This window comes from Ornithorhynchus anatinus, chromosome 1, assembly GCF_004115215.2.
Source record: "Ornithorhynchus anatinus isolate Pmale09 chromosome 1, mOrnAna1.pri.v4, whole genome shotgun sequence".
In the NCBI taxonomy this organism is placed as follows: Eukaryota; Metazoa; Chordata; class Mammalia; order Monotremata; family Ornithorhynchidae; genus Ornithorhynchus; species Ornithorhynchus anatinus.
The window spans coordinates 9,866,277-9,892,165 of record NC_041728.1 but is presented as its reverse complement, the minus strand read 5'-3'; the positions used below and the strand labels follow the sequence as shown (position 1 = coordinate 9,892,165).

Here is a 25,889-nt window from a genome sequence, read left to right as displayed (position 1 = left end):
ACCGAAGAAATGTGAGCTGGGCTTCATTTGTGGATCAAGTCAATGAGACACGCTTTCCAAGAAAGGTTATTTATTGATTGACCTGATAAACACATTCCAGATTTAATGGGGAAAATGGTTTGCACCGATGCATTTTTTTTTTCCTAATGAAAGCATGTCAACCCCAGAAACTAGCTGCTTCCAAACTGGATTTAATATTATGCAGATTTTCTCGACGTTGCTTAGTGAAAATGTTCGCCTCTCCTTTCTGGAGCCTCCGCCGGGTAGTAGCCTTCTGCTGTTTTGTCAGCTGACGTTTCACCTTCTGTTTCACCAGTTCCTAAAAAAGAAAAGAAAGAGTCTTCGATGGGTGATATTTTCCTACAAAGCAGATATGACAAGAGGGCACCACAGGTAAACCAAACAGTTACAGTGCCAATGACCACTTTTTACAGTCGTAACACACAGTGTTGCCTCTGGTGAAACATCAGCTTTAAATTTCCCCACGCGCTGATGGTGTATTATCTAAGTATAGGCTTCCACATTTAAAAATAGACCATCAAAACAAACCCAGCTTGACCTGCTAAATTCAGAATTAAAATTTCTTCCCAAGCACCGCCGGCGTTGTCGGACTGCCACCCAGTGTCCACAGTCGAGAAAAAAAATGACATTCAAATTTCTGGCAATAGCGGCAATTTTGCTAAAATTGTCGATAAATGAGATTTGTTAGGTTATGATGTGCCAAATGCTGTTCTAAGGATCGGGGTAGGTGCAAGTTAATTACGCTGGACACTGTCCCTGCCCCGCATGGGGCTCACAATCTTAAGTAGGAGGGAGAGCAGGAGAACTGAGGCACAGAGGAGCGACTCGCCCGAGGTCACACTGCAAGCAGTTGGCGGAGTTGGGATTAGAACCCGGGTCCTCTCGACTCCCAGGCCCGTGCTCTTTCCACTAACCTCTCCTTTCTCCGCCGCCCCCAAACTCCCAGTCAATCCTGTGACTCCCCAGTCAAGCAGAGATGGATTTTTTTTACCAATATTAAAATGGTGTTTGTTAAGCGCTATGTGCAGAGCACTGTTCTAAGCGTCGGGGTAGATACAGGGTCACCAGGTTGTCCCACGTGAGGCTCACAGGCTTCATCCCCATTTTACAGATGAGGTCACTGAGGCACAGAGAAGTGACTTGCCCACAGTCACCCAGCTGACAAGTGGCAGAGTCAGGATTCGAACCCATGACCTCTGACTCCCAAGCCTGGGCTCTTTCCACTGAGCCACGCTGCTTCTCCGAGAAAACTCTCCGGCTACGCTACCAGAAGGACTGCAGTTGGAAGTGGGACGTTCTGGGAGAGACGCGTCCGTGCCGCCGCTCTGGGTCGGACACGACTCGACGGCACGAGACCACAACTGAGGCACAGAGACGTGAAGCGACTTGCCCGCTCTGCACATGGTAGGCGCTCAATAAATACGACTGACTGACAAGCGGAGGAGTCGGGGGTATCAGGTCCTTCTTACTTCCAGGCCTGCGGCTCTATCCCTCTACACTGTTAGCTCGTTGTGGGCAGGGAACGGGTTTGTGATCTTGTTCTGTTGTATTCTCCCAAGCGCTTAGGGCGGTGCTCTGCGCACAGCAGGCGCTCAATAAATACGACTAAGAACCATCCTTCTCGCCACCCTTTCGTACATCCGGCAACCTGGTGGGTATTTATCTATTTTGATGCTATCGGTGCCCGTCTACTTGTTTTGTTGCCTGTCTCCCCTTCCAGGATCGTGAGCCCGCTGCTCGGTAGGGATCGTCTCGATCTGCTGCTGAATTGTACTTTCCAAGCGCCTAGTACAGTGCTCTGCACACAGTGAGCGCTCAATAGATACGACCGAATGAACCAAGTGGGGATATCGAGAACTGAGGTCACTTTCTCGCCCACCACCACCCGCCATCGGCCTCTCACGGGGCTCATCTGCCACGCTGCTTCTCTAAGGGAAGAATCCAGAGTGCGGAGTGGTTGGCGCAGACTCTGGCTACCACGACTAATGGCTTCTTCCCACACCACCAGCCACTTGGCCATTAGGAAAAATAGAGAGAGCCCACCTAACCCCTCTCTCGTCCTCTGCATCGATAATCGGTGCTTGAAGACCCGCTTGCCGTTAAGCGTGCCGAGACTCATCGGGAAGTCATTCGTATATCTTTATTACCCTATTTATTTTGTTAACGAGATGTACATCCCCTCGGTTCTATTTATTGCTATTGCTTTTGTTCGTCTCCCCCGACTAGACCGTGAGCCCGTCAATGGGCAGGGATTGTCTCTGTTGCCGAATTGTACATTCCAAGCGCTTAGTACAGTGCTCTGCACATAGTAAGCGCTCAATAAATACTATTGAATGAAGTATTTATAGCAAGAATCAACAAATTCACTGATTGTCTTGAGGGATGCAGGTCCCCAGTGGAGGCTGATGGCTTTCAAGTGGCTCTAACCACCTTTCCCGTTTATGAACGTGTGTTTTAGAGAGGGAAGGCCGTTCCCAAGGCTGTAGCTTGCGTTTCCTTCACGCGCTCTGCCACCTCCTCCCGATCCCCCGAAAGAACCGAGATTGCCCCTCGCGAGACTTCCTTCTTACGCGAAAAAGATCAAGCTACGGATGGACAAAATCCGTTGTCGCCAAGCGGCAGCCATGTCCCTAAGATTGTTCCACGATGAGGAATTACACGTTCTATGTTCTTGCAGTACTTTAAAGGAATAAATAAATAGATTCCGTCGGGGAAAAAAAAAAAATCACCCCCACTAGGAGGAAGTCTGACCTAAATTTTGGTAGAAATTTGTAGGACATCTTAATTCCACTCTAACAAAGTTGACCCGGTGAGTACTTCGGCTTGGTGCTTCTTTTAAGACCCGCTGTTAAGGACCTGAGCTAAACTTCTCCGAAGCAGGTTCACGGCCGGGCGGCCCTCCAAGCCGGGGAAACATTTTTAAGGCGGCTGGCGAACGGCGCAGGAGTACAGGTCTCCTGGGACTATAAACCTCCCAAGATGAGGACTGTCTCAGACAAACTGTGTTATACGGTCAATCTAGCCGCTGACAGAACAAGGATCCTTACGAGGAACACTCCGCTCTGGCAATCTGGAACTTCTTTGCGAGTCCCAGAAATTCTCAGGAGAGTTCCGGATGACCCCGGACTATAAATCTCCCCAGACGAGGACTGTCCCGGTCACTCTGCCCACTGACAGAAAAAGGATCCCGATCGGGAACAATCTGCCCTTGCGATCTGGAACTTCGTGATGCAGCTGTTGTTTTTATGAGGAAACTACTGGAGTGTAAAGTTACCGCATCACTCTCAGGCATACATTGTCATGAAGAACGTGACTAGCTGAACCACGGGGAAACTGAATCTGACTTTCTCACAGGAATTAGTGGCTTTGTGGGTTCTGTTTAGAGCAGCTTCTGATTGTCTTTAGGGGCTCGACACACAGTGTTAGGTGCAACTTTTGGAATTTATTTTTTCCAAAAGAAATCTCTTTCAAAGTAGAAGCAAATGCATTGAGTTTGAAGAATTGATTACTTCACGACTAACATACGGCAGAAAGGAGCGAGACAATATTACTGGATGAAAAAGGAAACGAAGTTAGGTTTATTTTTCCTTTTCCTCTATCATATTTCTGTGTGACTTCCATTTTCTCCTCTAACTTAATTTCCCTTCATATCTCATTTTTCCTAAACCAATCTCCCTTTACCTCAAAGTTCATTATACCCGGGGCTGAAGGAGGAGGGACATATACAAGAGCTTTATAAATCTAATCAGCTTTGCCAGAAATCATAGCTGAATTCCACACAGCGGAGTGTTCCTGGGACTTAACCTGCGGGCTGCTGGTGGTTTTCCTGGGCGGACGGCAAACTGTTAGGATGCGAGCAGACCCAAAATGGGTCAATGGTGGAGCTCTCTTTAACTCAAGGACGACTGTCCAAAGCTTTATAAACTCCCCATTCCTTTTTTTGGCCATCTCTGTTTTACGGTGGGACCCCTTTCGGAGATGGGGCACAGGGATGGGAAATCCTAAGCATTTACTCAAGAGGGGAGATGGCAATATCAATTAACCGCTGGGATTTGTAGAGCGCTTACTGTGTGTCGAGCACTGAACCAGATGATTGGGAAAGCACAATACAATAGAATCGGTACGCGTCTGTTCTCTACAATCCCCTCTCTCTAGTCTGTAAGCGCCCTCTTTTTTAATGGTATTTTTTAGGCACCTGCTATGTGACAAACTGTTCTAAGAGCCGTACGTACATTTGATTTGTACATACATATCAATTAGGTGGGATGCAGGTCCTGTTCCACGTGGGCTCGAAGTCTAAGTAGGAGGGAGAACAGAAGGGCTGAGGCAAGGAGAAGTAAATGCTCTCTTCACTAGGCAGGGGATGTGTCTAGCAACTCTGCTGAATTGTTTATACAATGCTCTGGACACAGTATGCACTCAATAAGTACCACTGACTGATAGCAAATACCCATACTATCTCTGAAAAACTTCTGATGAATACAAAGCCTGGATTTTACCCCCCCACAGAAAAAAACCCCAAAACCCCAACCATTAAAAAAAACTACCTCCAAACAAGAGTGAAATGAACTTGGCAAAGCAGAGAGCTTATTGAGGGGAATATATACACCTCTAAACGTACTTCTTTTTATGAGGATGTGCACTATATCTAAAACAGAAAATGGCTACGTATAAGCACATTACCGGGGGAATTGTTGAACAGCCTCCAACACTACCCATGGAAGTGACGCTCTGCGCTCTTGTTCTGTGTCGATTGACATGCATCAAACTGTCTTCATCCCTGAAACAAAGAGATTCTCATTTCATCTGCTTAAACGATTGTCAGAGTATCACTGTGCTGATAAAAATCGGAAAACCCGGAATCACGGTTCAGGATCTGCCAACACAAAATATCCGAAAATGAAGCTTTTTAATGAAAGCACAACAGCCAGGCTAAATAGGCCATGAACGAGATGTGGAAAGTTGAGTCTCTACTTCTGACATTTGAGATTTCAATAAGCCAGAGGCTTTCAGACTGAAGGTTGGAAGACCTGAGACAGGGTGAAACACTGCTTAGGCTACCCTGCCTCTTGTACAAATTAAAAAGCTTGGCTGGCTTGCTGAACGATATCCATAACAGGAAAAGGTAGCTAGGGAAGTAAAAATATAATAATAATAGCATTTGTTAGGCACTTACTCTGTCGAGCACTAAGCACTGGGGTAGATACAAGATAATGAGGTTGGACAGTGCCTGTCGCACATGGGGCTTCCAGTCTAGGAGGGAGAGAGAACAGGCACTTAATCCTAGTAAGTGACTTGCCCAAGGTCACACAACCGGCAAGTAAGTGGCAGAGGACTGACTGGAACCCAGGTTCTCTGACTCCCAGGACTGTGCCCTTTCTCATTAGGCCACGCTGTTTCCCCTACAGAAGCGTAAGCTGGCATTACATAACTCACTGTATTCGCCAAGCGCGAGTTTGATAAGGACCGAGCCTGCTTATCCTGTGGAGTTTGTACTTAGAAAAATTCACTTCCAGCAATGTGTTGTATCTTTCGTGTTTTTTAAGGGCCGGCATTACATGAAAATCTAGACATTTATAGTAAAACAGGGGAGGGTAGAATGACTCGGAGCAAAGGGATGTTTACTACACCTCCAACTGTCCTGGGAAAATTGAAAAAGAAGATCTAAACCAAAGCTTAGCACCCACATGCATCCCCCCACCCTCTCCCTTCACTCTACTGGAATGAAACTTGATTATAAAAAGAAACAAAACACCACTTGTATGTTTCAGCTTGAACTCAATCCAAATTAGTGAGTTTTTAGGCTACCCATACCTATCATTAAATGGTTTTCGCTCCTTGCCAAAGTCTATTTAAAACAGTCCCTACAAACTCTACTGAAACAACAAGCTGAGGAAACATCAATTTACTCAAGGTAGAACTGATCGGGCTTGCAATTTGGAATTGTACGAAAAATTCTATGTATTACAGAGCAAGGCACGGAGACAGACCCTCTATCCCCTCTATCGGGGGAGAGAGAGAGAGAGAGAAGGGCGGTGCCTTCAAGAACCCGGTACGCGGATCATGCGGACACACTGCCCTGTAAGTCAGAACTGTGAGTTCCCAAGTCGTTTATTCGCTGTCAGTGCAATCACATGAGTGGGCTGAGCGGAGAGCAAGAGCTTGGACACGCAAGTCTGAAGGAAAGTGGGTTGGTTCCCGGTGTTGGTTCCATAATCGGCAGGACACTTGGCAGGGCGGAGCAGATTCACGGTCTCCGCCATTAAAATTTTCCAGGCTTGATATAATAATTATTACAGTATTTGTTAGGTGATTACATGTGCCAAGCATTGTTCTAAGCACTGTTATCCTGTTCTCACACTCCAGGCCTGACATCTGTATGTGACATTCTTTCATTCAATAGTATTTATTGAGCGCTTACTGTGTGCAGAACACTGTACTAAGCGCTTGGAATGTACAATTCAGCAATAGATAATAACTTTGGTATTTAAGCGCTTACTACGTGCAGAGCACTGTTCTAAGCGCTGGGGTAGATACAGGGTAATCAGGCTGTCCCACGTGAGGCTCACAGTTAATCCCCACTTTACAGATGAGGGAACCGAGGCACAGAGAAGTGAAGTGACTTGCCCACAGTCACACAGCTGACAATCCCTGCCCATTGACGGGTTCACAGTCTAATCGGGGGAGACGGACAGACAAAAACAAGAGCAATATACAGAATCAAGGGGATGTACATCTCATTAACAAAATAAATAGGGCAATAAAAATATCTCTTGGCATAGTGGAGTCTGGGCCTGGGAGTCAGAAGGACTTGGGTTCTAATCCTGGCTCTGCCCCACGTCTGCAGTGGAACCTTGGGCAAGTCACTCAAATTCTCTGGGCCTCAGTTATCTCATCTGTAAAATGTGGATTAAGACTGTGAGCCCCATGTGGGAAATGGACTGTGTCCAACCCGATTTGCTTGTATCCACCCGAGTGCTTAGTATAATGGCTTGAACATTGTAAACATTTAACAAATTCCACAATTATTACTGTTACTGTCTCCAACAGGGAGCAGGGATTTGAAACAGGCGTCGCAGACGGTGACTGTGGAGACGCCGAGATATTTAAAATGGATTAACATATTTGCGAACTAAACACATGGGGTTAGTCTGGCAAGTTCCAAAGTGTAGACACGAAACCTAGGATCTCCTCAAAACCTCCAACCCAGACCCACTAAGGCAGAAATCACTGAGAGGCTACAAGTTAAATCTCTATTGCCTTGAGAAACCGAAGCAACGTTCTCTACAAAGAACTCGCCTGGAGATGATCAGTAGGTTGCCCACAGTCAGGTAAAGAGAAAAGGAAACTGAGTCAAAATAGTGTCAAAAAATTATGTGCTTTCCTTTTAAGCCAGGTGGCAGAATGGAAGTGTATCAAGCCCCCGCTTAGGGAGTATAAACTGAAAAACAACGGCTTGGAGATTAAAGCCAAAGAAACAAGAGAAGTCTCTACCTGAAAGGACTGAATTCTTTGTTAAATGCCGACAGGTCAACCAGATCAGGGCATTCATCTTCCGGTTCCTCAGAGACAGCAAGGGCTTCTCGACCCGTCTGATCGTCTCTCTCAGCGGCATCTTCAGGTTCATTTTCACCCTCCGGAAAACCCGTCCCGTGACACCTCAGACGACGGCTCTCTTCCCCTCCGCCGGTCTGCCCCTGCCTCGTTCCGGAGGCCGCCCCGACATCTCGGGCCCCGTCGCCGTCGACCCCTTCGTCCGTTTGCCCGGAGTCTGTTGTGGACTCGGCGTCAGAGTCGTCTCCCGATTCATCCGAGCAGTCTGTTCCGCTTCCTGCTTGGGAGCGACAGAGTTCAGCTTTCCGGGCAGGCGTAGCGCCCGAGGGAGGCCTTTCAATGTCTTCCTGGAGGTCGAGGGTCTCGTCGGCGGGGCCCGCGGGATGGAGCAGCTCGTCATCGGCCTGCATTTCCTTCGTGAATCCGCTGGCGGCGATTTCCACGTCAAGAGAATTCTCCCTTCTGGGAAGGAAAAAACTCCAGTCGTCAGAACGACTCTCTCCACCCCCGACAAAACCCACGTCGACCAACTGACCCCTGGCTTCGATAAAATACTACTAATAATGATGTTGCTTTTCGTTAAGCGCTTACTATGTGCAGAGCCACTTTCTAAGCGCTGGGGCAGACAGAGGGTAATCAGCTTGTCCCATGTTGAGGCTCACAGTCTTAATCCCCATTTTACAGATGAGGTAACTGAGGCACAGTGAAGTGACTTGCCCAGTCACACACAACTGACAAGTGGCGGAGCCGGGATTCGAACCCATGACCTCTGACTCCCAAGCCCGGGCTCTTTCCACTGAGCTGTGACTTTAACTGGGAGGAAGGTAACGTTTTAAGAATGGCGAATGCCTCCCTCTGAGCTTGGGCCCCTGACTGCTCCTCCCCCTCTCCCTTCCCCTCCCCTCAGCACTGTACCCGTCCGCTCAACTGTATATATTTTCATTACCCTACTTATTTTGTTAATGAGATGCACATCGCCTTGATTCTATGTATTTGCTATTGTTTTAATGAGATGTTCATCCCCTTGACTCTATTCATTGCTATCGTCCTTGTCTGTCTCCCCCGATTAGACTGTAAACCCATCAAAGGGCAGGGACTGTCTCTATCGGTTGCCGATTTGTCCATTCCAAGCGCTTAGTATAGTGCTCTGCACATAGTAAGCGCTCAATAAATACTAGTGAATGAATGAACATTTTAGACATCCCACTTTTGGTTTCTCTCTCTTTTTTTTTTTTTAGTGGCATTTTGTCAAGTGCTTTTACTATATGCCAGGCACTGAACTAAGCACTGGGGCAGAAACAAGCTAATCAGGTCAGACTCACTCCACATCCCACTTGGGGCAAAGTGTCTCAATCCCCATTTTACAGATGGAGTAACTGAGGCACAGAGAATAATAATAATAGTGGCATTTGGTATGAACTTGGGTCCCTGACTTTTTAGACATCCCACTTTTGGGTTCTCTCTTTTTTTTAATGGCATTTTGTCAAGTGCTTACTATATGCCAGGCACTGTTCTAAGCACCGGGGTGGACGGAAGCAAATTAAGTTGGACACAGTCTCTGTCTCACATGGGGCTCAGAGTCTTAATCCTCATTTTACAGAGGGTTTAACAAGTGAAGTGACTTGGCCAAAGGTCACATAGCAGACACGTGGCAGAGCCGGGATTAGAACCCAATTCCGTCGGACTCCCAGGCTCTGTCCACCAGGCCACACTGCTTCTCTCTGTGACCTTCTAGACTATAAACTCCTTGTGGGCAGGAAACATGCCTAACAACTCTGCTGCTCTCCCAGGTGCTTAGTTTGGCGTTCTGGACACAGTAAGTGTTCAATAAATACCACTTATCCACATTCTGCATGGATTCTGGTGTCTGGGGATGAATTTTCTTGTTGGTTTCTCTTGTGTGCATTCCCAGGTGATTCCCTGTTTCCATGTATCAATGTGTGCATAAGTTGGGTGGTCCGGCGGTCAGGCAGTGATAGGTCTGGGTGTTAGCTTTGAGGGGACACTTTTCTGGATGGCGGAAGGGGAGGGAGGGGAATGGTAAGATTTAAAAAATTTAAAAACCCATTAAAAAAATCCATCAGCCACTATGCTGAAAGTATCGATCGTGGAGGGTCTTGTTCAGAAAACTGGGGCACCTGACTTTCAAATTCTTTCCCTTAGTGCAGGTGCATATTCTTCATGCGCAAATGTTTCTGGATTCTAACGGGCAACTATTATGAAGGTCACAGAGCTCACTTTAGGAATTCCCCCATCAGATGAAAGATGCCCCGGCCAAGTTACTTAAGTCTGGCTCCAACGATTTTGCAGGTCCGAATATTCCAGAGAACTAACCTGATATCCCCAAAGGTTGGATAGAGTTCACTTTCATAGTTGAAGCGTTTGATGAAGAAATCTCTAATGCATTTCACATCTCTGTCAAAATACCTGGGGAAATGACAACACATTATTCAAGCTACCCAAAATCGCAGAAACACAATTAGCGCTCAGATGCACTTTCATAAACTAAACCCAGCTGCTCCAGAACACTTTATAGGTAGGCTGAGTACGATATCCCCAGAGGTGGAGGAGTAATGATAACAATAACTGTAATATTTGTTAAGCACTTAATTTGTGGCCAAGCACTGTATTAAGCACTGAGGGAGGTTCAAGATAATCAGGTCCCACACAGGGTTCACAATGTAAACAAGAGGAAGTAGGATTAAAGGATTTTACAGATTTGGGAAAAAAAAATCTCCAAATACTCTGGAATTGTCCATCTGGACATATCAGAAGCCACATGGACAATCTACTTTGCACGCAAACTAGTAATAATAATTCTGGCATTTGTGAAGCGCTTTCTCTGTGCCAGACACTGTACTAAGTGCTCAGGTAAATACAAACAAATCAGGTTGGACACAATCCCTATCTCACGTGGGGCTCACGGTCCCTATTTCCCTCCAACGCTTAACAGCACAGTTTTTGCTCTCTGCAACTGCTGTCTCTGTCCTTGCTTTTTAAAAAAAGTATATACGATCATCTGTTTATAAATCATGAAAAACACAAAACCCCAGGACAAAGGGGGTTAGAAAAGACCCCCTTCCCCCACGATTAGTCAGTGAACATTCACCGATCGTGTCTACCAACTCTGCTGTGCTTACTGAGGCGCTTAGTACAGTGCTCTGCACACAGTAAGTACGCAAATACCACCGCTTGATAGCAGGAGCATTTATTAAGCTTTCATTTGGTGCGGAGCCCCGGACTAAGGTAGTTGGAGAGTACTGAATAACAAGGTGATGGATTCCTTGCCCACAAGGGAGAGGCCATCAAAGAGACATACGATTGGTGAGGAAAGTTATAAGCACATCAGCACCATTCGGCATGAATGAATTTAAAATGGACAGGCACTGGATGCTCCGCCCACCTCCCCCAGAAGCTGGCTTGAGCTAAAGCAAGGGAGGACTGGAGCATTAGCTAGAATTCTTGGCTCGATCATCCCGAGGCCCATTCAGTCGTATTTATTGAGTGTTTTCTATGTGCAGAGCACTGTACTAAGCACTTGAGAGAGGACAATACGACACATACCCTGCCCATAACGAGCCAGGGTTCCCTGATCAGGTCTGCTACGATCCCGTTACTTGAATCGGCTCTAGACCCAAACTCCCACACGCCTGCTGAAGCAGCTGCCTTCCAGGCTTTCTCCGCACCAGGCTACCATTCCCATCGACCCATCGGTGGTATTTACTGAGCGCTTACCGTGGGCAGATTGGGAAAGGACGCGAGTTGGTAGATGTGATCGCTGCCCTCAGGAGCTTAGAGTCTCCAGGGCTGAAATTACCCAGGCCATTCATCACCCAGACCACTGCTGGCCAGGGAAGAAGCCTATTGGGAACAACGAGTAGGTGGAATAGGATTTATTAAGGGCTTACTGGGTGTAGAGCACTGGGAGAAAATCCACAAGTGGGAAGGAAACACGGTTCCCGTCCCTGGACGTTGGGGGGTGAAGTGGGGAGAGCTGCAAACGCTGGTGTTACCTGGGAGACCGCGGGGCTTTTGGAACATGAAGGGTCGTTGTGGGCAGAAACAGTTTCTGCTAATCGTTGTACTGTGCTCTCCCAAGCACTTAGTACGGTGCTCTGCACATAGTAAACGCTCAATAAATACCAGCGATTGATGAACGCCTCACCTGTGATTGAGACATGGATTACTATTAGTGAGGAGAAGCGGATGGGAGATTGGGGAGTCTAGCCTCAACTCAATTAGACTGAAGCAGACAGGTACACCTAACTGGAGTCAGATATGCAATTAAGAAATGGTCATCACTCGTAACACTGGCTTTGTGTGTGTGAAATACAGAATATCGCTATTGTGGTGTTGTGTATAACAGCAATATATGTATAGTTCCAATCCAGCCCAGGAGGTGAAGCTTTGTAAGAGTAAAACACTGATTGCATTTGTAGGACCACAACACTGGAAGCCACACAAAAAGTCAAGAGAACTTAGAAAATTAAGACTAAACTCAATAAACTCTGCTATAAGATTTTTGGTATAGGAAATGATAAACTTTAGAGTAGACAATTAATGAAAAGAAAGACAGTCCCCTCCTACTTAACCTTTAACTTATAAAAAATCTGAACAATGTTAACATGTACCATTCAGCATTTGGATGAGATGTTGACACCATTTGTGGGAAGTCAATCATGGTGATATGGTCTTCGTTATCCAGAATGAGATTGAACTCATTAAAATCACCGTGAATCAACCCGTGATTAGCGAGCTTAACGATCAATTCCATCGATTCGTTGTACACAGCAGCAGGATCTTCAATTTGATGCACCTGACACCTAATAATAATTTACAAAAACATTATGAGAAAAAGTTATCTGTCTGCATAATTATAAATGCTGGCCTTGCTAAGTGCTTACTATGTTATAATTCTGTGAACCATGAGTTTTTGATTCATTAAAAATAGAATATGTTCCAAAAACTGGCTGATTTTCACCTAGTATCTTTATGTATAAAGGGTTGAGAAATTTTGAATCAAAGAAGACTATATGCACCATTGGGTTTTTCTTTTTATGAATTATGCTTTTTTATTTTGAATAAAATAACCAAAAACCCACCCAATCCAAAAATACCCTAAACAAAAAAATCACTAATTTTTTTTTTTTGAAGGGGAGGGACGTGGTCTGCTTAGAATAGCAGAGGCTGAACGAGGACAGACTAAATCTGTCATTTGAAAACTTCTGATTCACTATGTAATAAAGTAAAAATAATAACAGTAGTATTTGTTAAGCGCTTACTATGCACCAGGGATGTATCAACAACTGGGATGGATACAAGCAAATCGGGTTGGACACAGTCCCTGACCTACACTGCTTTAATCCCCATTTTACAGATGAGGTAACTGAGGCATAGAGAAGTGAAGCGACTTGCCCAAGGTCAAGTGTCTTGCCCGAGCAATAATAATAATAATAATATTGGTATTTGTTAAGTGCTTACTATGTGCAGAGCACTGTTCTAAGCGCTGGGGTATACAAGGTAATCAGGTTATCCCACATGAGGCTCACAATCTTCATCCCCATTTTACAGATGAGGTAAATGAGGCACAGAGAAGTTAAGGCCTCTGCCCACAGCCCCACAGCTGACAAGTGGCAGATCCGGGATTCGAACCCATGACCTCTGACTCCCAAGCCCGGGCTCTTCCCACTGAGCCACGCTGCTTCTCAAGCAGTAGAATCAAGTAGAATCCTGAAGGCTCTCGAGCAACTTTTAAGAACAGAAAAGATAAAGGAATGTCTCCCCAAAACGTTAGTATAATTATCCTCAAAGTTTTTTCCGGATTCACAAAATGAAAATAAAAAGGCACTGCAGATTTCATGTGCCACTTGGTTACAATAATCCAAGCACGTTCTCTCCTTTTAGTATGAAATTTCCTGCTGGGCATAACGATCCGCATCAAATGCTAGTAAATAAAGCTGTTTAGAAAGAAAAGGGTTTGTTCATTCAGAAGAAGCTGACGCTTATCAACATCAGCGACTGAGGAGACCCCGGCACGTGCAGCCTGGCGCCACGGGCCTTCCAAAAAGAGACCTTCGGAAGCCACGACCTGACTGGTGCCGAGGTTCCTGGGGTCACGACTCTACTTGTCCAGAGGCCCCGGTGTCAGTCAGAAAAATGAGCCTTTCTTCGGTTCCACCCTTAACGATTGTTTTTTTTATCAGTTTCTACGTGATCAGCACTCCTCTTCCGAACAAATTCCACCCAAAAGCCGGCTAGAACCCGGAGCCAAATGATATCACAGGATTCCCGCCTTGACTGTCCCACCCCGACTGTCTCGTATCTATTCCAGCACTGTGTATTGTGCCTGGCACATAGTAAGTGCTTAACAAGCAGCGTGGCTCAGTGGAAGGAGCCCGGGCTTGGGAGTCAGAGGTCACAGGTTCGAATCCCAGTTCTGCCACTTGTCAGCTGTGTGACTGTGGGCAAGTCACTTCACTTCTCTGTGCCTCAGTTACCTCATCTGTAAAATGGGGATGAAGACTGTGAGCCTCACGTGGGACAACCTGATTGCCCTGCAACTACCCCAGCGCTTAGAACAGTGCTCTGCACCTAGTAAGCGCTTAACAAATACCAACATTATTACGTTCCAGTGTTTGACCCTGACCTTGACAGGGGACAATGCAGCTCTGGGGTCAGATGTCGGGGCAGACGGACAGCTGAGGCAGAATCCTGATCTGGGCCGGAGCCATTAGCCAAGTGTGGCCCAGAGACTCCAGCAGGGCAGCCTTGGGCTGGAAGAAGCTGTGCCAACACCACCGGCCTCCAGCCTGCCCGGGAGAGAACGTGGGTGCGAGGAGTGGGGGTGGATAGGCTGGCCTCCTTTCTCTGGCCCTTCCAAAAATCAGATTTAAATCGTCCTCCAACTGAAATTCCACTCTGGAAAAGGAATTATACTTACAAAGGATAGCCACTGATGAGCTCCATAACTACAGCGTGCCGGTTGTAGTCGATTGGCTTTGGAACTGGGAATTTCCTCTCATACAGGGCCTGAAACCCAACGAAATGACGATTATGGTATTTGTTAAGCGCTTACTAAGTGTCAAGCACCGCTATCCTGTCTGCCCTGGACTAGTCTTCCAGGACTTGAGTTTGCTAGAAATTAAGCCTGCTGAAGAAAGCTTCTTGCTCTATTTTGGTCTCTTCTATAAGACTGTTCAAACAGTCCCTCTCCCTCAGTGACAAAATTACCCTATTAATTTTGTTAATGAGATGTACATCACCTTGATTCTATTTATCTGCTATTGTTTTAATGAGATGTTCTTCCCCTTGATTCTATTTATTGCCACTGTTCTTGTCTGTCCGTCTCACCTGATTAAACTGTAAGCCTGTCCAAGGGCAGGGACTGTCTCTGTTACCGATCTGTACATTCCAAGCGCTTTGTACAGTGCTCTGCACATAGTAAGCGCTCAATAAATACTATTGAATGAATGAAAATTATCATCATCAAAAAACCGTGACTTCATTATTTATTTACTTGGCCCATTTTCAATTCATACAAGAACTTATTTCAGTCCCCGCATGAATAAAATAATGAAATGTCAGGGCAACTAAGTTTCAGTATATTGTAATGCACAATTCAATTTGATTCAGGTAGGAATCATAGTTTCATAGGAATCATAGTTGGAGAAGCAGCGTGGGTCAGTGGAAAGAGCATGGGCTTTGGAGTCAGGGCTCATGAGTTCGAATCCCAGCTCTGCCACTTGTCGGCTGTGTGACTGTGGGCAAGTCACTTAACTTCTCTGTGCCTCAGTTCCCTCATCTGTAAAATGGGGATTAAGACTGTGAGCTCCACGTGGGACAACCTGGTTCCCCTGTATCTACCCCAGCGCTTAGAACAGTGCTCGGCACATAGTAAGCGCTTAACAAATACCAACATTATTATTATTATTATAGTTTAGTCATTAAGAAGGGCACAAAGTTAATCTCTACTATATTTAAATATTTATATTTATATAACTCAAACAGGATTTTAGAAGAAGAGGAATAGTACTGGCTTCATTTCTCACATTGGAAGCCGAAAAGCTTTAATTGATTGACGTGACGCATAACTAAGATCTAACAAAAATCTCAAAGTTTTCCCAAACCCAGCAGTGATTTATAAAAAGGCTATCGTGTGTGTCTGGAGTTCACGAATGGCCAATTTTAGAAGCAACTGTCTGTTTGCTGCAGTGTTTCTAATTGGAAATTGTTTCTATTCATCATGGTTGGAATCCTGAGTTCCTGAATTAGATTTGCAAAGTTCAGATCAACTTGAATACTTATTTTAACCAGGACGAATTATGCATGTGACCTATCTTTGCCTGCCTGGAGCACAGTCTAAGAGGAAAAAAAGCCAAAACAAAAAACAAAAATAACCTTGTTAGAAAGTAAGAAAGAACAGGCTGGAATGATAAGGACTGAACCCCATTTATTAGCCATATTGAATACACCCAGAAAATGGGTTTCAGTCACTAATACTCCCAACTGTTTTTGTTTTCTTAATTCCTACTGCAAAGGCTTTTATTTTTTCTTTCTGGGCTGTGATCTTCCCAAGCATAGGCACGCCATGTGCCTATTACAGTCTGACCGGTTGAAATAAGGCATGGCATTTCATGCCCGTTTAAACCACAAGATAGTTCCAATTTTAACTACTAGGGATTCGCAGTTTAGAGGTTTGGGAGAGCACCTGCCCCCGTTTCCGGCCGACCCCGTTCGACATACAGGACTAGATATCTACCGTCCAGAACGATGAAAAATACCTTCATGTAGGCGAATTCCTTCATGGCAGACAGCCGGGATAAGTAAAGCCAAGACATCTTATGCCTGTGTCTGTGGTAGTCGCGCTTGTTTTTGAGATTACGAAAAGATGTCCTTCCTAGCCGGTGAAGCTTTAACGCAAACTGCTTCTCCTCTTCATTTGCAACAATATAAATGTCTGCAGTCCAAAGAGAAAGAAAATTGTTTCTCACATTTGAAGAACAAAAGATAACAATGCCATTTGAGGGGAAGGAAGAGGAGGAGGAGGAGAAGATTGGTATTTGTTTGAAGCATACTATGGGCCAAGCACCTTACTAATCTACCGGGGATGATACGTTATAGCCTCACGTGCGACAACCTCATTCCCCTGGATCTACCCCAGCGCTTAGAACAGTGCTCTGCACGTAGTAAGCGCTTAACAAATAACATTATTATTATTATACTCAAATCAGACCCGGTCCCTGTCCCACATGGCTTCTCAGATTAAGAGGGAGGGAGGGTATTTCATCCTCATTTCACAGACGAGGAGTTAAGAGGTCAAAGATCAGACAGGCGGAGGAGCCAGGGTGAGAACCCGAGTATTGAGACTTCCAGTTTCTGCTCCTTCCACTAAGCTATTCTGCTCGCCAAGAAACTTGTCTCACGGCTCTGCTGAAAGACCTACGAAGAACAGCCCGAGTCTGCCCAGCAGCCGCGACGGATCCGTTCTGCCCTGTGATTCTGAGATTGACGTAGTCCCCAGTAGCATGGCCTAGGGGACAGAGAACGGGCCTGGAGTCAGAGGGACCTGAATTCGAATCCTGGCTCCTCCATCTGTCTGCTGTTTGACCTCTTAATTGGGCAAGTCACTCCACTTCTCTGTGCCTCAGTTACCACATCCTGTAAAATGGGGACAGACTGTTAGCTCCTCGTGGGACAGGGACCGTGTCCAACCCGATCTGCTTATATCCTCCCTAGCGCTTAGTAAGGTGCCTGGCACATAGCAGGCGCTTAAAAAACCCCACATCATTATTATTATTCCCTAGAGGCAGGACTTGGGGGATTATCTGGGATTTTACAAGCATCTGTGCAGTATCTCCCCTTCCTTAACACAAATAAATGCAGCCAGGCAATTCTTAGGTCTTAATAGTTCAAAACAGTTTCAATCTCCCACTTTGTGGCGTTTCAACTGTTTCAGCACATCAAAATATTTTCATATGAGGAAACCAAGAAACAAAAATCAAGTGACTGCCAAAGTTTTTCACAGCATCAGAAATGAATAAAAAAATTCAGAATGACAAAGGCCAACACTTTAGTTACCTCATCTGTAAAATGGGGATTAACTGTGAGCCTCACGAGGGACAACCTGATGACCCTGTATCTCCCCCAGCGCTTAGAACAGTGCTCTGCACATAGTAAGCGCTTAACAAATACCAACATTATTACTCACCCTATTACTCTGTCTGTAGCAAACCCTCATTACCTATGACTCTATCAATGGTATTTATTGAATGTTTACTGTGTGCAGAGCACTGTGCACACACCTGAAAGAGTGTGTACGCTTGAAAGAGTACAACGGAGTTGGTAGATATGCTCCCTGCCCATAAGAAGCCGACACTCATTCAATCGTATTTATTTTTTGAGCATTTACTATGGAGCAGAGCACTGTACTAAGAACTTGGGACTCTAGAATCTATAATCTGTTCGCTCCCTTTTCCGACCTACAGAATCACTCATGGTCTGTACATATCATGTATTATATATCATAAATCATTCAATGTCTGATTTCTCTAGCTCCTTGTGGGCAGTGAACCCGTCTATCTATTCTGTTGTACTGAATTCTCATAAGTGCTTAGAACAATGCTCTGCACTCAGTAAGTGCTCAATACACACCACTGATTGACTCATGGCCTAGTCCCAGCAAAGAGTATATATTTTTTTCTTACAAGAGGTTACTGTATCCAAAATAACTGACTGTCCATTAAACAGCATTTTAGTTTTTCAATTATACGCATGTGAGCAACTATAACCCAGCTCGGACACTGCTGCCAGTCATCGTTCCAGTAGTCAAGGCTGTTAGATTTGAGAGAAGAAAAAAAAAAAGAAATTCAGAAGAACTATTTTAGGAAGTTACCTGATTCTTTGCCTACACCCATCTGATTTCCAACAGAGTTAACCACCTGCCGAGAAGAAAGTGTTTTCAATGCCAGGTAATCATAACCTCCGTTTGTCAGCCGGTAGCCCTGGACAGCTAAAGGAAATAAAAGGAGCAAATCTTCATCAGCTGTGCACACCCAGCACACACACATCTTCAGTCTCTCCTAGCTGAAATATTCCTCATCTAATAGGAGTCTGCTTGCAATTAATAGTATTTATTGAGTATTTTCTGTAGAGCCTTGTACTAAGTACTTGGAAGAATGCAACAGCTAATAAACATAATATCTGCTCTCAAGGAGTTGACAATCGAGCAAAGGAAATGGACACAAACAAATGACGAACAAAACAGGAGGAAATAAAGATGAGTGCTTTTACAAAGAGGTGCTTTAGTATCGAGGTGCTAAGGTGATATAGAAGTGCTGAAGTGGCAAAAGGTGGGAAAAAAGGGAGGGAAGATAATAATAATAGTAAATTGTGGTATTTGTAAAGCGTTTACTATGTGCCAAGCATGGTACTAAGCGCTGGGGTAGAGACAAGATAATTAAGTCAGACACAATCTCTGTCCTACACGGGGCTCACAGTCTATATACGAGGGAGAACTGGTAATAAATCCAGGTTTTACAGATGAGGAAACTGAGGCATAGAGAATTAAAGTGACTGGACCAAGGTCCCACAGCAGGCAACTGGCAGAGCAAGGATTAAAACCCTGGTCCTCTGATACCCAGGCCTTTCCACTAAGTCATCTTGCTTCTCTCATGACAGATTAATCACGGAGGTTCAATGCTCCTCTCACCACTGCCTTTTTGGGATTCCTGCCAAAATTTCAATTCTAAGTTTGCTGAGTTATAATCAAATAAGTTGCAAGGGCCAAGGCTTTACCCTATTACTTCCTCTTACCTTTAGCTTGTTTGAGTGTAGGTCAACACTGCTCGAGCGTAAACTCCTTGAGGGCAGGAATCGTTTGTCCTAATTCTATCAGACTCTCCCAAACACTAAATTACAGCCCTCTGCACAGAGCAGGCAAGCGATAAACATGACTGATTGACATTCTGAATGAACGACGAATACTTAGGGGAAGTTAAGGGGATAAAAGTCAGACTGCCCTTCCAAAAAAAGGACCATTCTCCATGTTCCAACTGCTCGGTACTTTCTTTTACCTCGGTCCCCAGAAGCCCCTAAATTACCTTCCCAAAGAGCTCAAGATTAACCAGGTGGTCCCTTCACTTTTCAATAAGACCAGCTTGATATCCCCTTTCCTAAAACTCTAATAAACATTGAACTCATACATAAAGTCTGTTAATCTAAGATCCTCTATTTACTAAAGTGTTCACTATCCTCATGACAAAATTTTAAATAGCTACAGCTAGGCTATGGACGCTAAGCGACAACATTTACATTTGGATATTCGGCAGAGTGATGTCAACTATTTGCCACGCTGCAGCGGGTACAGTTTTACTATTCATTTACTGAAGTCACTAAAACAAGAAGAGGCAAAACTCTACGTCCCACACACACATTTGTGAAGATCCACCTCAAACAGAGCGTCTCATAGAAGTTTCCATCTCTCTTGTTGTTACCGATAATGTAGTCGTATAGTTTGGTGCTACGGCACCAGCTGCAATTATTTATAAGCAATCGCCCGACACGAAACACTTACTTTTGGTCCGCTCGTAAGCTATGAGTCTGTGTTTCACCAGCTCTCTCAAAATTTTATTACATCCACCATGCTTCAGACTGGCTATGGAGGCGATTAGACTGCAAGGGACTATCTCATGGTTCTTCATACCCATTTCAACCTGAAAGCAAATGAAAACCAGCATTATCCTTTAAAGCAACACTTAACGTTATAAAATGGTTTCTCGAGTATCATGCCACCTAATATAAGCCATTCCAAGCCTGACATGAATATTCCAAGCAACCTTGCACCTTTCCCCCCCGACTAATAAAGCGCGACTGTCAAATCCATCTTATTAAAGAATGTCCTACAGTGAGGTCAATCTCTGGATTGGAAAGCAAAGAGGGCTTTGCGTAATAAGTGAAAGGAAAATGGCTTTAACAAGGTCAGCAGTTCATTTTAAGATGGAGAAAAGCTCATCCCAGAATCCAAGAACGAATAGCATCTGAGGATTATACTCTGTGCCGTTCTGAACAAATTACCGATAATAACGGTGGTACTTGTTAAACTCTTATTATTCATTCATTCAACAGTATTTATTGAGCGCTTACTATGTGCAGAGCACTGTACTAAGCGCTTGGAATGTACAAATCGGCAACCAATAGAGACAGTCCCTGCCCTCAGACGGGCTTACAGTCTAATCGGGGAGACGGACAGACAAGAATAGCAATAAATAGAATTATAATAACTATGATAATATATGATAATATATAACATATTATATTATATAAAGATAAAAATATATAATATGACAATAATCATATAATTATGTTCTATTGTGAGCACGACGAGGGAAAGGACCGTGTCTATTCCCACCAGTTAATTGTCTCAGCACTTTGTAGAATGCTCTGCACACAGCAACTACTTAATAAATACTTCAACTACTACTAAATGGTGGGGTAGATACAAGGTGTTCAGGTCAGTCTCCGTCCCACACGAAGCTCACAGTTGCAATGCTTGGAAAAGTGCAACAGGGTAAGAAGGCATGATGACTACCCTCAAGGAGCTTACAACCTAGCACGGGAGACAGAGAGAAATAATAACTTTGGTATTTGTTAAGCGTTTACTACGTGCAGAGCCCTGTTCTAAGCGCTGGGGGAGATACAGGGTCATCGGGTTGTCCCCCGTGAGGCTCCCAGTCTTCATCCCCATTTGACAGATGAGGGAACTGAGGCCCAGAGAAGTGAAGTGACTGGCCCACAGTCACACAGCTGACAGGTGGCAGAGCCGGGATTCAAACCCATGACCTCTGGCTCCACAGCCCGGGCTCTGGCCACTGAGGCACGCTGCTTCTCCAGTACAATAAATTACAGGTAGAGGAAGAGACTGATATATACATCAGGGCTGGGGATGAGGGAAGGTCAGGCCGTGGTGGAAACAGCCCGGGCCTGGGAGTCGGAGGTCATGGGTTCTAATCCCCCCTTGGCCCCCTGCCTGCTGGGTGACCTTGGGCCAGTCGCTTCACTTCTCTGGGCCTCAGTTCCCTCATCTGTAAAATGGGGATGAAGACGGGGACCCCCATGGGGGGCAGGAGGCTGCGTCCAGCCCCAGTTGCTTCTACCCCAGTGCTACTAGTACAGCGCAGAGCACATACTTCAGCGCTATAGAAATGCCCCCGTTATGATAATAATCATAATGTTGGTATCTGTTAAGCGCTTACTATGTGCAGAACACTGTCCTAAGCGCTGGGGTAGACAGAGGGTCATCAGGGTGTGGGTCAGCAGGGTGTCCCACATTCATTCAATAATATTTACTGAGCGCTTACTACATGCAGGGCACTGTTCTAAGCGCTGGGGTAGGCACAGGCTCATCGGGATGTCCCACATTCATTCATTCAATAGTATTTATTGAGCGCTTACTATGTGCAGAGCACTGTACTAAGCCCTGGGGTAGATGCAGGGTCATAGGGTTGTCCCATTTATTCCTTTCAACAGTATTTATTGAGCGGTATGTGCAGAGCACTGTCCTAAGCGCTGGGGTAGGTACAGGATCATCAGGTTGCCCCCATTCATTCAATAGTATTTATTGAGTGCTTACTCTGTGCAGAGCACTGTCCTAAGCGCTGGGGGAGATACAGGGTCATCGGGTTGTGCCCCATTCATTCACTCAGTAGTATTTATTGAGCGCTTACTAGGTGCAGAGCACTGTCCTAAGCGCTGGGGGAGATACAGGGTCATCAGGATGTCCCACATTCATTCAATAGTATTTACTGAGCGCTTACTCTGTGCAGAGCGCTGTCCTAAGCGCTGGGGGAGATACAGGGTCATCAGGTTGTCCCACATTCATTCAATAGTATTTACTGAGCGCTTACTTTGTGCAGAGCACTGTCCTAAGCGCTGGGGGAGATACAGGGTCATCGGGTTGTGCCCCATTCATTCACTCAATAGTATTTATTGAGCGCTTACTAGGTGCAGAACACTGTCCTAAGCGCTGCGGGGGTCATCGGGTTGTCCCCCATTCATTCACTCAATAGCATTTACTGAGCCCTTACTCTGTGCAGAGCACTGTCCTAAGCGCTGGGGGAGATACAGGGTCATCAGGCGGTCCCCCATTCATTCAGCAGTATTTATTGGGCGCTTACTAGGCGCAGAGCACTGTACTAAGCGTTTGGAATGGACAAAATCGGCAACGGACGGAGACAGTCCCTGCCCTTTGACGGGCTCACAGTCTAATCGGGGGAGGCGGACAGACAAGAACAATGGCAATAAACAGAGTCGAGGGGAAGAACATCTCATTAAAACAACAGCAAATAAATAGAATGAAGGTGATGTACAGCTCATTAACAAAATAAATAGGGTGATGAAGATATATACAGTTGAGCGGACGAGTACAGTGCTGAGGGGAAGGGAGAGGGGGAGGAGCGGAGGGAAAGGGGGGGAAAAGAGGGTTTAGCTGAGGTGAAGGGGGGCAGAGGTGGGTCAGTCCTGGAGGCCTCTGGGAGGAGGTGCGCTCCCCTGAGGCCCCCAGAGCCCCCCCGACCCCGCGCCCTCCCCGCCAGCTGTTTGGCGACGAGCCCTCACCGCCGTCAGGACCCTGAAGTCCTCGCGGCTCAGGTAGCGCAGCTTGGCGACGTTGACTTTGCCCATGATGGCGGCGCCGGCTGAGGCGACGCGAGGCCAGGCCGGCCACGCTCCTTCTCCCTCCCCGGCGCCCGAGGCCCGCGCGCATGCGCACTGCCGGCCCGGCCGAGGCCGCTGCCGCGTCTGCGCATGCGCCCCACCCCGCCCACGGACGCGCCCCTGCCCGGCCTAGGGACGCGCATGCGCGATGCGTGCCAAGCCGACCCAGCTTTCGCGTCTGCGCATGCGCTCCACCCCGCCCACGGACGCGCCTCTGCCTTCCCGATGGACGCGCCTCTGCCCTCCCGATGGACGCGCATGCGCCCTGCCCAGGCACGCGCCTGTGCCTTCCCGATGGACGTGCCTGCGCTCTGCCCAGGGACGGGTCTGTGCCTACTCCGCGGACGCGCATGCGCCCTGACCGGGCACGGGTCAGTGCCTACTCCGCGGACGCGCATGCGCCTTGCCCAGGACACGCTTGTGCCTGCCCGATGGACGCGCATGCGCTCTGCCCAGGGACGCGCCAGCCCCCGTCCCGATGGACGCGCATGCGCCCTGCCCAGGGTCGCCCCTACCCTCCCGCCCGGTGTTCGCGCATGCGCCCTGCCCAGGCTCCGGTCCCCTGGGTCCTATTAGGTGATAATAATAATGTTGGTATTTGTTAAGCGCCTACTATGCGCCGAAGCACTGTTCTAAGCGCTGGGGTAGACACAGGGGAATCAGGTTGTCCCACGTGAGGCTCCCAGTCTTCATCCCCATTTGACAGATGAGGGAACTGAGTCCCAGAGAAGTGAAGTGACTCGCCCACAGTCACACAAATGACAAGTGGCAAAGCTGGGATTCGAACCCATGACCTTTGACTCCCAAGCCCGGGCTCTTGCCACTGAGCTACACTGCTTCTCTGTACTAAGTACTTGGACGAGTACAATTCAACAGAATTTTTAGACACTTTCCCTGCCCACACAAAAGACCTGCAGTCTAGAGTGTAAGCTCCTTGGGGACGGAGATGGAGTCTACCTACTTTATAGTATTGTACTCTCCCAAGTGCTTAATACAGTGCTCTGCACAGAGTACTCAGTAAATCCCACTGACTCACATCTTCGTTTGGGGTGTACATGCTGTTCTCAGTGTATCCCCCAAAGAAATGTCCAGGGAAATCGCCCCCAAGGTGGACTCCTCACCATCGGCCTTAAAGCTTTAATCACCTTGGCCCCTCTTACCTCACCTCACTGCTCTGCAGTCCTTCTGACTCCCAGGCCGGTGCTCTCTCCACTAGGCCATGCTGCTTCCCACGCTGTTTTGCGGGACTGTACTGATTTAGCTCAATTCTTCTCAATTTATCCAAGGGGATCCCAGAACCCAACACTCGCTCCCCCTCCTAGGTCATTTTGAACTCCAATGCTGCATCTGAACTGCAGAACTCAGTGATGGGAGGAACAGAAGAGGGAGGCTCAGCACTGAAAATCAAAAAATCAGTTGGAACATCTGCTTTCACCTATGTAGAGGCCAGGAATCGGATAGAGCATAGAATCTGGGAGTCAGAGGACCTGGGTTCTAATCCTGGCTCCACCGCTTGTCTGCTGGGTGACCTTGGGCAAGTCGCTTTCCCTCTGCTCCTCTCCTCTCCCTTCCCATCCCCTCAGCATGTACTCATTTGTATATATTTTTATTACCCTATTTATTTTGTTAATGAGGTGTACATCCCCTTGATTCTATTTATCGTGATTATGTTGTCTTGTTTTTGTCCGCCTGTCTCCCCTGATTAGACTGTAAGCCCACCACTGGGCAGGGATCGTCTCTATCTGCTGCCGAATTGTATATTCCAAGCGCTTAGTACAGTGCTCTGCACATAGTAAGCGCTCGATAAATACTACTGAATGAAAGAATGAACTTCTCTGTGCCTCATTTACCTCATCTGAAAAGTGGGGATTAAGACTGAGAGTCCCATTTGGGACAGGGACTGTGTCCAATTTGATTAGCTTGTATTTACCCCAGTACAGCGCCTGGTACATCACATAGTAAGCACTTAATAAATATCATTAAGCAACTTACCCCCCCCACACAAAAAAAACAAAACTCAAAATACTGAAATGTCGCCAACTCCTCCATTTCAGGCCTTCTCCCCACTGCATTACCTCTCTTTTGTCTCCCTTTCTCCTCTCAGATCTACCCTGGGACTAGAGAAGCTATCACCATTGTTTTGGCAAAGGCTGATGTCCATCACAGAGGAGAGTTTATGCAAGAAGACAACCAAAGTTGTGCTCACAATCACCCCCTCCCACCCCCTCCTCATCCCGGAGGCTCCCTTGTGTAAAACTTCAGTCTTCCATTCAGGATATTCAGGCCTAAAATGTTATATATTCAGCCACTTTGGGAGTCGGGCGTGGGTATACAAAATTCGATGTCTGTAGGAATGTAAGACTTCATTTTTACCTAATCAAACTAAAAATATATACAACACTTCAATGAGTCAATCAGTGGCATTTATTCACGCTTACTCTGTGTAGAGCACTGTAATAACCCCTTGGAAGATTACAGTCGCTCAGTAAATACTGTAGATGAGTCTTTGTTACCAAAAACATTTTGCGTTTGTGAAAATTAAGACACTCAGAATAGTGTTCCCTGTTATTCTTTGAGGCATTAAGATGTACTATTACAAGTCTTTC

General features: G+C 46.3%; 1 protein-coding gene and 1 long non-coding RNA gene across 2 annotated transcripts; one reads left to right on the top strand and one right to left on the bottom strand.

The window, feature by feature from the left end:
- Nucleotides 1–53: 53 nt before the first annotated feature.
- Nucleotides 54–23,325, bottom strand: RIOK2 (RIO kinase 2). The gene is made up of 10 exons (XM_029071717.2): nt 23,185–23,325; nt 20,147–20,285; nt 18,467–18,583; nt 16,356–16,531; nt 14,516–14,604; nt 12,207–12,398; nt 9,910–10,002; nt 7,516–8,037; nt 4,705–4,801; nt 54–319 (listed from the first exon to the last, which is right to left on the bottom strand). Exons 1-10 carry the CDS (start codon nt 23,248–23,250, stop codon nt 158–160), a joined length of 1,653 nt encoding a protein of 550 aa, XP_028927550.1. The 5' UTR covers nt 23,251–23,325; the 3' UTR covers nt 54–157.
- Nucleotides 23,326–23,453: 128 nt separating this feature from the next.
- On the top strand, nt 23,454–25,689 carry LOC114814215. Its single transcript, XR_003761963.2, has 2 exons — nt 23,454–23,654; nt 25,388–25,689. It is a non-coding gene; the product is annotated as an uncharacterized LOC114814215 (long non-coding RNA).
- Nucleotides 25,690–25,889: the final 200 nt, after the last annotated feature.